This window comes from Meles meles, chromosome 19 (assembly GCF_922984935.1).
Source record: "Meles meles chromosome 19, mMelMel3.1 paternal haplotype, whole genome shotgun sequence".
In the NCBI taxonomy this organism is placed as follows: Eukaryota; Metazoa; Chordata; class Mammalia; order Carnivora; family Mustelidae; genus Meles; species Meles meles.
The window spans coordinates 51,092,939-51,105,160 of record NC_060084.1 but is presented as its reverse complement, the minus strand read 5'-3'; the positions used below and the strand labels follow the sequence as shown (position 1 = coordinate 51,105,160).

Sequence of the window (12,222 nt, the reverse complement as noted above, 5' to 3'; positions counted from 1 at the left end):
CTGCGGACTCCTGGCTTAGGAATTAAGGGGATGAACGCATTAGGGTCACTTGTTAAGTCCCAGGGATGGAGAAAGGGAGAGTGAGGATTAGACTCTTGCGTCTTTCTCAGAGGCACTGTGGGAAGACGGGGCTGTGCTTCAGCTGATCTGTGAATGCATCTGACCAGGGTGTGTGCTGATGGAGCCAAGACTGGTAGGGTGGTGAGGGCCAGGACTCTGGAGTCTGAGGGAAGAAAAGCAGGGGGCCAGGACTCCCGGGTCCGAGGGAGGAGGGGCTGGGGGCCAGGACTCTTGGGTCTGAAGGAGTCCGGGGCTGGAGGTGAGGACTACTGGGTCTGAGGGAGGAGGGGACTGGAGGTGAGGATTCCTGGGTCTGAGGGAGGAGGGGCTGGGGCAAGACTCCTGGGTCTGAGGGAGGAGGACTGTATTACTAGTTCACTGACAGCATCCCTGCTCTGGAGGCTAGAATCCAAGATCAAGATGTCTACAGGATTGGTTCTTTGTGAGGCTGTGAGGGAGAAGATCTTCCAGGACTCACCTCGCTTCTAGTGGTCGCCAGCCATCTTCGCTCCTTAGTGTGTAAAAACCTCACCCCAGTTCTGCCTTCACCTTCACATGTTTTCTCCCAACCCCCACGTGCGTGTGTCTGTGGGTCCAAATTTTCTCTTTGTATAAGGACACTAGCCATATTGGACTAGTGCCTACATTAATGACTTCATCCATCTTACCAGATTTTATCCACAATGATCTGATTTCTAAATAAGACCATGTTCTGAGGTACCGGGGTTTAGGACTTCAACATACTGATCTCAGGCTGATATGATTCAACCTGTAACAAGGGGGCTGGGGATTTGGGGTCCTGGAAGAGGTGGGAGCTGGCAGCTAGAATCCTCAGTCTTTGGGAAGGAGATGGATTTGGGGCAAAACTGAAGGACGATTTTGAGGTGACGAGTCTGGTTTGAATGTCCCACAGGCAATTGCAGCTTAAGTTGGCCAAACTAGAGCCACCGATCCCTACTCCCCAGCCCCACAATTCTCTCTCCAACCATCTCGATCAATGGCATTGCTATTCACTCGTTGCTCGAGCCAGAATTCCAGAGTTGGTCCGGCACTCAGCAAATCCTGTGGGTGCCTCTTCCCGGGTCCACTTCTCTCCATGGCCTCAGCCCCAGGGTAAAACTGCACTGCGTCCTATCCTCCCTGCAGCAGCCCCCACTCCTTTCCAAATTATTCTCTTGCAGCAGCCAGAGGCCCCTCCTACAAGCTCAATCCAAATACGTCATGTGCCTTCTTCACACCCTTGGATGGTTTCCATCAACTAAAAATACATCCAAAGTCCCTCCCATGGCGGATCGGGCTCCAAATGATCAGGCTTGTGCATCCCCTCTGACTCCCATCTTACCAACTTCCCTCCTCGATCATACCATACAAGCCTGCTGTCCGTTAACTCCAACACACCATACCTTTTCCTTCCGCTGCTCATACTGTTCCCTGTGCCTGCAATGCCCTTCCAGGGCATCTCTGCGAGCCGGCTACTTTCCCCGCTAGTGGGCATTCAGGACCCAGGGTTTACTCCCCGGAGGCAGGCAGGATAGGGTGGGGTAGTGGTGGGACCCTGTGTGTATCCCGAGACCTCCTTTCTCCTTGAGCTGATGACTCCCATTTCCCTGGAACGTTTGGAGTTGGGAATCCATATTCTCATTGGGGAACTCCACTTCCCATCCGTGCCTGGGAGTTAAAGTGCCCAGGGCCTCTTTGCCCAACCTGCACCCAAATGTAGGAAACTGGGCTACATAAGGAACACCCCCCATTGGACGCTTAGGAAACTACAACTCCCAGAAGGCCTCCAGACGGGCTCTCCCACTGGCGGTGGCAGCCAGCCCTGCACAGCTTGCTGGGAATTGTAGTCCAAGGCTCCTGCAGGGAGAGGAGCGCCACCTTTGAGGACAGCAGTGTTGCTAGTGCGGGTGGAGCAGGCCCATGCCTGTGGCCAAGGGCAGAGCCAGGATTTCCACTTCACCAGGAACACTCAGTTAGTTAGTGCTTCCACCCTTTGAAGACAGCTTGGGGGAAGGAGGAAATGCAACTGCTCCCCCGCCCCGACCCCCGGCCAAACACACAACCCACAGCGGCGGGCCTCAGTTTCAATCTAATGCAGTCTGGTCCCAGGGCCTGCCCCGTGTCGGGGTTTCTCAAACTCAAGCCTCCACGGCAGATTTGGGCGTGAGAGTGAGGAGGGGGTCTCCCATCCTGCCACCCCACCCCCCTCAGGATCTCTCTGCCTTTGTTCTTTGGGGATGCCAAGTGTATCCCAAGCTGGAGGGCCAGGAGGAACAGGCCTGGCCCTGGGGTTCAGGGCCCCATCCCTCAAGTCTTTGCTCTCAAGGAAAAGACCTCCCACTTCGGAGGCTGATTCCCAGGACAGGAGCAGTACCGCGGGTTCCCAGAGCTGTACTTGCTCGGTGCAAAATGTCTTCCAGATGACCAGCTGCTGGTTGAGAACTTGGCTCGTAAGCCCCCCGGTTCCCCACCCCCACGCACCACTCCCACCCAGCCCTCCTCTGACACTAGCTGCCTCTTGCCCAGCCCCAGGGGACAGCTCTCCGGCTCTTTTCTGGGCTCCTCCACCCGATGTGCTCCTGGAGCAGGCCCCCCCCACAGCTTGACCCACTCTCTAGTTTTTGCTTGCAAAGCACCGGCCCACTCACAACCCTATCAGCTCAGAGCTGCGGCCCCTCCAGGAGCATGAGCCAGTTGAGGGCAACAGGGAGGACCGGCACCCGCCTGGGTTTGGCTTGTCAAGGCGTGTCTGGAACGAAGTCTAGGCCTTGCCCCAGGACCTCTGCCCGCCCACTCACTCAATACCATGCAATTCTAACCACACCACCTGCTGCCCCATGAAACCTCCTCCTTATTCCAGCCCTGTAGGCTTGGGGGAGGGGGGGAAGGGGGGACGGGGGCAAAGGGGCGGACATGGGAGGTCCTCGCTTGGCTGCAGTGTCCCCAGCATCCATCCCTCACATGCCCAGACAGCCCCCAGTAGAGACCAGTGCTCCGGGCCCCGCGCTGGAGCACAGGCAGCCCCGCGGGCTACAAGGCTGCGCCCCTCCACCCTGTCAATCCCGAGAAAGGAGCGGTCCCAGGCCACGAGTGGTTAAATAATTAATAAGATTACCAATGGTGTGTTAATTACAAACAACGAGAGAGGAGCTAGAGGTGGTGAATTTTCCAAACAGAGAACCAGGACTGGAGAACCAGGATCTGCAGCCCCGGGGCCCAGGGGTCCGGCCACCCGGGTGGGGCAGCTCCGTAATAAATAATGGGGTTGGGGGGCAGGGGGTCAGGGCTGCTCCTGCTTCTTCTTGACGGAAATCCGCTTCTTCCTTGCTGCCAGCATCTCATAGAACGGGTCCACGCTCACGGCAGCCCTGCAGAAGGGGAGGGTCCCGGGGTGAGGGCCAAGCAGCCAGACCCCGCCCCCTGCCCCAAAACCCTGGAGCCCTGGCTCACTGGATGGACTTGATCCACTCCTCCTTCTCCTCCTGGGTTGGGGCCGAGATCCGGTAAACCATGTGGTTCCCCTCAACCACCCGGCCGTCCGCCTCGGTTTTACAGGCTTTGATGAGCTGCCCCTTGTTGTTGGGGATGTAAAGCTCAAAGCAGTTCTGGGGAGACATGAGAGCAGAGGATCGGTGGGTAAGAGTGGCATCAGGACCAGAGGCCGCCCCCACCGCAGCAGGCTGGGGTACGGAGAGGGCCTTACCGGTTTTCGGGGGTCATCCACTTCTCGGATGCTCAGGTTCTCCAGGGGGATAATTCCACGGGGTTCCTTGTCCTGAAGAAAAAGTAGTACAGGACTCAGACCCCCAGCCCTCGCCCAGCCCCTCCTCTGGAACCCCAGCAATGTCTGTGGTTTGAGCCACCAACTTGTGGTACTTTGTCCCTGTAGCCCTAGTGCACTGATACAGCCTCCTCCCTCAGACCCAGGAGTCCTGGCCCCCAGGCCCTCCTCCATCAGACCTGGGAATCCCGGCCCCCAGCCCCTCCACCAGGCTCTGCCCTCACCGTGGTGTACTCAAAATAGTAGAGGCAGTTGTCTGTGAGGATGAACCAGCGGCGCTTCCACGTCTTCACCCGGCCCCCTGAAAGGGAAGGGGTGGGAGGGGGCCTGGGCTCAACAGGGGGACAGGGCCTCTGGGAGGGCAGGGAGGGCACCGAGAGGCAGAGTGAGCACAGGGAAGGTGGGGCTGGCGGGGCTGAGAACAAAGCAATGCGTGGGAAGACAGACAAGCAGGGACAGGCGGGTTTTTGGGCCCCAGGATCCCGCCCACCCCACTTCCTAACCCTGTCTGTCAGCCCTGGGCAGCCCCCTCCCCCGATGTCAGGTCAGGGAGCAAGGATGGGCAGCGTACCTACCTCCTGGGGCAGACAGCGAGAAAGCAGGCAGGACCAGGCGAGGAGAAGGGAAGGCAGAAGAATGGGGTGCCCCCAGAAGCCGCAGGCCACAGAAACAGGGGGGGGCAAGGGCCAGAAAGCACAGAGGGTGGGACAGAAACAGAGACAGAGATGGAAACAGCAGGGAGGAACACGCAGAGATGGAGGGAGGGAGGGAGGGAGGGGGGAAGAGAGGGAAGAAAACCAGTTACATCGACATGACCCTCTCCCTCCCAGGGAGGGCGCAGATCAGTGCCCGGCTCCAGCCCATCCCCTCAGGATAGGTCCTCGGCCAGGAGGGCCCCCCAACTCCACGGTAAAGAGGTCTTCCTCCCACAAGTTATCGCAAAAAGAGGGGACAAACCCTGCCCGCACCCCCGGCTGCTTGGCCCAAGGTGGCTGGGCCACCTCTTGCCCTCTCTGGACTCCAGCCCACAGACCCACTTGTGCCCACACCTTCCTGCTTCAAGATGACCTGCTTTTGGGCTCCTTGACCGGGACAGCAACAACAGCCACCATTAAGCATCCTTGTGAACATGGCTGCCAACCCGCCCACTGGTCTGCCTCAGCCTCTGGAGGAGGAAGTGCCTCTCTCCCTGACCCTGACCCTGACCCTGTCCATGCAGAACAGAAAGCTACACTCAGGGTCGGAGATCTGGCTCCAAGGCCACCCCAGCTCTGTGGCTGCTGCTGGACAGCGACTGAGCCTCAATGCCCCACTCCAGGAAATGGGAAGCATCCCTACAGACGGGCGGAAAGGTCTGCAGAGGAACTAGTTCCTGGGGCCTGCTTGCCGCTCCCCTGCCCTCTCCCTGGGCACCAGAAGCCTTGGCCCCCGGGTCGGCGCCGTGGCCCTGGAGCAGCCGTCCACTGCCTCGGGGCTCAGAAGCCGGGGCTAGCACTCCCACAGCGCCTACCATTACCACACAGGGCTCCAGGCCAGCGGCTTTCAACTGCGGCTGCCCTGGAAGGCGGCTGGGGAGCTTTCAGCATGACTGACAGCCCATCCCGCCCCAGAAATCCCAGCTCCGGGAGGCTGTGGCTTGGCCGTCGGGGTTTTAAAAGCTCCCCAGGGAAATGTCCCATGAACCCAAGGATGAGAACCCCTCCAATCCTCAGATAACCTCCACAGAAGGGGCACTTGCTTGACCCCTGCCGACTTATCTAGAATCTGCTGGTTCCTGGGGGAATCGGCCCCACCCCCACCCCATTCCACCCCCGCGGGGACTCTGTGTTCACAAGCACAGAGCCTGGCAATTATTCAGTGCTCCCTAACGCCTACCCTGTACCCACAAATATTTAGGGGGCCCTTCTCTATGCCTGTGCTCAGGCCCGGCACACCAGCCTCATCTTGTTTTTGGCCCCATTTTGCAGATGTGGCAACCAGAGGTGCAGAGAGGTCAAATCGTTTGCCTAAGATCACACAGCAGGTGCACATGGCAGTGAGAACCTGGGACTCCTCACTTTCCCCTGCAGAGGCTGCCAGCGGGGTCAGGAGGGGACGTACCCAGCTTAAGGAGCCAGCCCTCCCGATCCGGGTTGAAGAAGGTGTGGGTCAGGTCATTTCCGTCATCCTCAGGAATCTTGAAGGGCTCGTTTCGGATGCTGTCGTAGAGGTTCTGAGGGGCGAGGATGCAGTCAGCATCTCCGGGACCCTCCCGGGGTGACCTGGTCATGGTTGGGGGGTCCCAACAGCCAGGGAGGCAATGGGACCAATGGGACCAGGGGAGGAGTGGCCCAGGGAGGAGGCAGAAGGATGGAGGGAGCCCCAGGGAGCAGAGAAAGAAGAGATGCAGTGGCCAGCAGAGTTCTCGAGATAGACGGACAGATGGAGAATCAGACACACTCTGACCCCGAGGGCCAGAGAGAAACGGGAAAGAGTAAAAAGAGAGATGAAGACTGAGGGCGGCCCAGAAAAGAGAGAGCAAAAAGAAATGAACAGGTTGGCACGACTGCACTGGCTGGCTTGGGCACCGGGAGACCCACGGGGAGGAGGGCCTACTGCAGGGAGAGGGATGGTACTGGGTGGGGGGTCTGGGGGGAGGGGTAAAGGGGGCCTGACCCTGAGCAGCTCCTCAGGCAGGTCCCCACCCTCGTTGATGCCCCGGTTCATGGCCACAAAGCGCTCTAGGCCTGGCTTGTCCCGGACGTTGGGATTGTGAAGGCTGGTGTTCAGCATGATCACAGCGAAGGACAGCACATAGCACGTGTCTGCAGCAGACAGACAGATGGTGATGAGACAGGCCGGTTGGCCCCTCCTTCCCAAAGCCCCTGAGGCCGGGCCCCCACCTGTGGACTGGAAGACCCCGGGGTTGCACAGGCAGTATCGTTGGGCAAAGGCTTCCATCATCCGATCAATCTTCTGGGCCTCTCCAGGGAGGCGGAAGCTCCAGAGAAATTGCCTAGGTTAGAGAGGAGCAGGGTGTAGGCGCCATGTCTGGCAGAAGCCCCTCGCTGCTCTCTGTCCCCATGTCAGGAAGCAGCCAGTAACAGCCTTATGGCCTCAGCAGCTACCTCAGGTATGGCTCAGAGCTGACCCATGAGCAATGGCCAAGGGACTTTTGGTGGATTTATACAGGAAAAACAACAACAACAAAAAACCCCAAACCCCCCCCTTCTGCTATGTTTGCTAAACAAGTCTGCCAGGGACTTTGTTGCCACGTGAGAGGTGAGTCTACAGAGAGCAATGCCAACACAGTGGCAAGAACAACCCAAAGCTAGAGAAAATGGACCTTCTGACCCCACTTGAGCACCCAGATATAGCTATGCCTGAAGGAGGCCCTACCATGGACTTCTGTGTTACATGATACAATCAATCCCTTGATGTTTGTTTCTGTTTTTACTCTGAGTGGGTTCATCAGTTGTAAAGAGTGAGCCCTGAGAGGTCCACCCCATCCCTCTCTCACCTGAGGGCCTGCACCAGATTGAGGTCAGTAAACTCGTGCAGGTCCACAAAGGCATGGAGCACTGCCAGGTTCAGCTCTTCCCTGGGAGGGCGGACAGACACAGAGTCATGCATAGGAAGGAGTCTGGGGAGGCTGGAGCAGGAGCCGACAGGAAGCAAACACTGGGGCGGAGTGTCTGCCCCTGGGGCGGGTGGAAATTTGAGCCTGGCCCCATCACAGGCCTGGCACCAGGACAGGAACACTCAGAACACGCTCTTGGGAGGACCATCTGCTACAATATCACCGCCGGTCTAGCTGAACCTTCGCTAGGTCGAGAGGAGCACAGCAAACACGTGCTCCACCCGCTATCATTTCTCTGATGGCCCCCAACTTCTGCAGATGTCCAGAGATGGTCCCCGTGCACCCCAGCTGTCCACAGAACAGTCCCCACCACACCAGCTGTCCCCGGATGGCCCCTGGACATCTACAGAGGGCTACCCATCTCCCCCCGAGGTCCAGACGGTCCCCACACAGCCTAGATGCTCCTGAAACGCTCCCCACGCACCCCAGGTATCCACAGAAGGTCCCCCAGACATCTCCAGGTGTCCATACACTCCCCATGATCCCCAGACAACCAGCGAGCCCTAATACAAGCCAGATGTCCAGAAGGTTCCACACATTCCAGATGTCCACACAATCCCTAAGCTGCTCAGACATCCCGCTGGTCCCACGCACCTCAGATGTTCAGATCACCCCTGAAGTCCACAGACAATCCTCATGCCCCAGACGTCCATGGGTGCCCGTGCCCCCGAGGACCCCCATACTCCCTAGCTGTCCATGTGGTTACCACATTTAGAAGCTGTCTACAGGATTCTCACCACCCCACAACACGCACAGCTGTTCTCCGCTGTCCCAGACCTAAACGGATGGGTCTCAACTTTCCAGGGGTCCGCAGGAGATTCCCATGCCCCCCAGATGGTCACAGGCAGCCCCAGGTTCCCCCAGACGGTCCCAGGCTTCCACCGATCCCTTCAGAGGTCCGTTCTGTCACAATCCAGTCAGAGGGCTGATCCATCCGGGCCTCTCCTTGGAAGAGGAAGTGGGCAGGAAGGGCAGGAGCGGGGCACAGGGGACTATGGGAACTGGGCGGGGTCTCACCTCTCCCCCAGGTAGTCCCCGATGGCTGTCTTGTTCAGGCCCTCGCCCTTGTACAGGAAGCGGGCGATCTCCTCGGGTGTGTTCTGCAGAAGTTCATTCTCCACCAAGAACTGGATCCCCTGGTGGGTGGGGGCCGGGTCTCAGCCCCGACAGCCAGAAATCTCCCCCCACCGCCGCCTCCCCAGGGACCTCAGCATCCACACCCACCCCCGCTCTCAACAGAACTCGGCCAGGTTTTGTCTTCAGGCTTCACCCAGGTACTTAAACACCACCCCTCCCGTGTCTGAGCCTTTGCACTTAGCTGTGCCCTCTGCCTCTGCCTGCCTAGTCCTGCACCAAGAGCAGGGTCTGGCAAGGAACGGGAGCCCAGTGAGTTTGTTGAATGTCTGACAAACTACAGCCGCTTGTCAAGGCCTGCGAGGGCCAAGCCACAGGTCGGATAGGACCTTCTGGGGCCCAGTTTGTGCCACAAAAGCTACCTCGACTCTGGAGTGTGGTATCCACGTCTAGGAGCTCGCTGAGGCCAAGGAAAGGCCAAGCCACAGGCCGGATAGGGCCTTTTGGGGCCCAGTTTGTGCCACAAAAGCTACCTCGACTCTGGAGTGCGGTATCCACGTCTAGGGGCTCGCTGAGGCCAAGGAAAGGTCAAGCCCACTCTGGGGCTCCAGCGCTGCCCAGCACAGGGGCAAGCCTGAGACGGCGTCAGAGAGAGGGAATGACTGGATGAACAAACATCGTTCTCCACCTGGTGAACACAGACTCGACCTTCAAACTGGACCTGACTGTCCTCTCCCTCAAGGAAGCCCTCCCTCACTTTCTGAGGCTCCCCTGGGAGGGTCTACAGCCTGGCTGCTCTCTGAAGTGGCCCTAGTCAACCCTCCCTTGTGCATGTCACCGTTCGTGTTCCCTCTCAGACTGGAGCTCCTCCTGAGACTCTAGGTGGCCCCATAAGAGGGTCCAGAAATAGGAAGAGAGCCTCCCCGGCAGAGGACACAGACCACATGGGCAAAGGTCAGGAGGCTGGAACACTGGTGAGTGGTCAGAGACCAAATGGACAGCCAGTATCTGAATCCGGGGATTAGGACACCATCCGTCCAACTTAAGCATGCTTCTGGAACCTAAAGTTGCCAGAGCCCCGTGCCTGGATGTCTGCCTGACAGATCCCAGCCCTGTGGCCCAAGCACCTTCTTGGGATCCATGTTGAACTTCTTCCTGCCCATCGCCATCTTCCGGTTCCGCTGCAAAGTCTTACTGCAGGAGAGAGCAGGGGAGGGAGGCTCAATGCTGGGGAAGCCCTGGCCTGGCCCCATGGCCCCCAAGTTCCCCACCCCAGCCCTCACCTGCCCTCATTGGCCTCCAGACCCTCCACCTCGCTCATGGCTTCACTGAGCTCCTCCCGCAGACGCTGGATCTCCACCAGCAGCTCCTGCTTCCGCCGCCGGATGTTCTCCAGCTCCATCCGCTCCTCCGGAGTCAGGTCTGGGGGCTCTGAGGGGAGGGTCAGGGGTTGGAGGTCAGCTTTGGGGACTGGGAGCCAGGATTCTTGCAATCTGGGGGAGGACAGGGCTGGGGCTGGCAGGACTAGGTTGGAGTGGGGGCCCCCACTGTCTGCTGGAAGAAGAGGCTGAGGGGTGGGGTGGGTCTAGATTCCTCAGCCCAGGGTAGGAAGGGCTGCGGGTCCAGACTATAAGTTCTGGGGTGGGGGGGGGGCTAGGGGTCTGGACTCCTAAGTCTGAGGGACAAGGGGGCTGGGCGCCCGAGCTGCTGGGTCCATTACTTGGAAAGGGACTGGGGCCTTGGTTTTCGGCCTCCATTCCTGGCGAGGTAACTGGGAGCTTGGGTGTCCGGACTCCTGGGTCCACGAAAAGTAACTACGGCTGGCAAAGCTGTTGACAGCTTGAAAGAGTTGGGGCAGGGGGCGGGGCATCGAAGGCCCCCACCCACGCCTTAGCGGGATCGCTGCGGCCCCCAAGATTCCTCCCCACCCAAGCGCCCCAGAAGCCCCCCTCGCAGCTCCCAGCAGGCACTGGGCTCGCCCAGCCCTTCCAGCGGGAATGGTTCCGCCCCGGCCTCGCCTCCGCCGCTCCATCCCGCCCCCTCCCGCCGCCACCGGAAACAGGCTCGGCCCAAACAATGGCCTGGAACGCCCTGCTCTCGGGCCCCGCCGGAAGCCCGTCCCGAGCCCCAGAAAAGCTAGGTGACGACGGGGCCGAAGGGCTCCGCGCGCCGCGCGCCGGGAGGGATGTTCGCGGCGGAATGTTCGGGTCGAAACGCTCCATCCCCTCCCAGCCGGCCCCGCCCCTCCCTGACCTACCATAGACACCGTCCTCCATGGCGGCTAGGAAGGCCCGCGGGGAGTCCGGGGCGGTCCCGCCGGTCGGGCCTGGATCCGCGTTGGCCCGCGGGCTCGGATGAGCCCGCTCAAACGCCCCGGGAGCCACCGCCGCCTCCTCAGCGCCAGTCCTCAGCGCTGAAAAGACTCTCCCTTCGCCTCCCAACCGCCCCGCCAATAGGGACCGCCCCTCGTTTTGACACCGTCCAATCCACGGAGGGCCCTCTCGTCTGCTCCGCCCCCGACCCCGAAGTATCGTCCTCCAGGGCCAATAGGCACACAAGGAGCAGTCGTAGCCCTGTCCGGCTGGAGGTAGACTGTCTGTGCGGCCAATCGGAGTGCGACTAGGGAGCCGGGCCCCGCCTCCGAAACAATAGAAGGCATTTGGCTGGTGTGCCCGCCAATGAGAAGGCTCGGAAAGGAGTTGCATGGAGGTGGGACTATGCGCGAGCAGAGAGGATTGCGCCTGCGCCAGATACTGGGAGGCTGCTAGTCCAGTCCAGCCCCGCCTCTAGTAAATAGGTTGCTGGGCAGCGGTACTTTGTTAGTCTCGTTGCCAGGGGGCGGCGCCACAACTGTTGGCTGTTTCCGAGAGCGACACCTCCCCGGCTGGCCAAGCAGGCTTTTGACCGCAGCGGTTGCCAGGCAACTGGGAGCGGCTTTGGCCGGTCTTTTGGCCTCTGTCCTCCCGGTACTAGTAGCCCCTCTGATCTCCAGATCCTTTCCTTAACCCTTCTCAGGACTTTCCCGTCCACTTCAGCCTCTTGAGAGTCAGGGAGTGGTGAAACAAAAGACTTATTCTTTTTACGCTATTGGGTGTCTGTCATGGAGAATGGGACATTAGGGGAAGGCCAAATATAGCGAAGGCTCCGCCTCCCTGGCGCCTTCTGCCTCTCAGGGTCCTCCCCTCTCCCTCAAACTACCCCCCTCATTTAGCATCCTCCCCCTATAACAACTCCCTTTACTCAACATCCTTCCACCTCTCTGGTTCCTTTCTCACAAAGTCCTTTCCTTCCTCTGTGACTCCCCTCACTTCAGGTACCCCCTCTTCTTAAACTCTTCCCTCCCCTCGGAGTCCCCCCACATAGGATGCCCTTCTCTCCCCTCCCCGCTCCCCACCCCCAGCCTCTGATTTCCATTCCTTGCAGAAAAAGCCGGTGCAGGCAGCTGGCCAGGATAGCGTACCTGGGCATGCCTGTCCTGGGGGGTTCCCTAACTGGGTCTCAGGTGGTGTCTGGGCCTTGTCCTCATTTGCTGTCCCTGGGCTAGGCAGGTGGGGGACAGATTCAGGGCCAGGACCTGGTTAAGCTGACAGATTAGACATGGAGCCTCTTAATCTCTCCCTGACCTTTATGAGTGGCCCAGGCCTTGTCCTCCCCAGTGGAAAGCTAGGCTGTGCCAGCTTTGCCCCAC

At 59.6% G+C, this 12,222-nt stretch overlaps 1 protein-coding gene across 1 annotated transcript; it reads right to left on the bottom strand.

The window, feature by feature from the left end:
- Nucleotides 1-3,145: 3,145 nt before the first annotated feature.
- CYTH2 (cytohesin 2) lies at nt 3,146-10,999 on the bottom strand. Its single transcript, XM_045989139.1, has 12 exons — nt 10,792-10,999; nt 9,818-9,965; nt 9,662-9,728; nt 8,478-8,596; nt 7,341-7,421; nt 6,724-6,836; nt 6,497-6,645; nt 5,942-6,053; nt 4,066-4,142; nt 3,764-3,835; nt 3,511-3,665; nt 3,146-3,428 (listed from the first exon to the last, which is right to left on the bottom strand). The coding sequence occupies exons 1-12, from the start codon at nt 10,808-10,810 to the stop codon at nt 3,341-3,343; spliced, it is 1,200 nt and encodes a 399-aa protein (XP_045845095.1). The 5' UTR covers nt 10,811-10,999; the 3' UTR covers nt 3,146-3,340.
- Nucleotides 11,000-12,222: the final 1,223 nt, after the last annotated feature.

Bases quoted from the DNA above. Each gene is read 5' to 3' on its own strand.
- CYTH2 (XM_045989139.1), bottom strand. The intron at 6,646-6,723 runs GTGGGGGCCCGG...TGTCTGCTGCAG, and splicing joins CGGGGTCTTCCAGTCCACAG to ACACGTGCTATGTGCTGTCC. The intron at 4,143-5,941 runs GTACGTCCCCTC...CTTCCCTTTCAG, and splicing joins GGGCTGGCTCCTTAAGCTGG to GGGGCCGGGTGAAGACGTGG.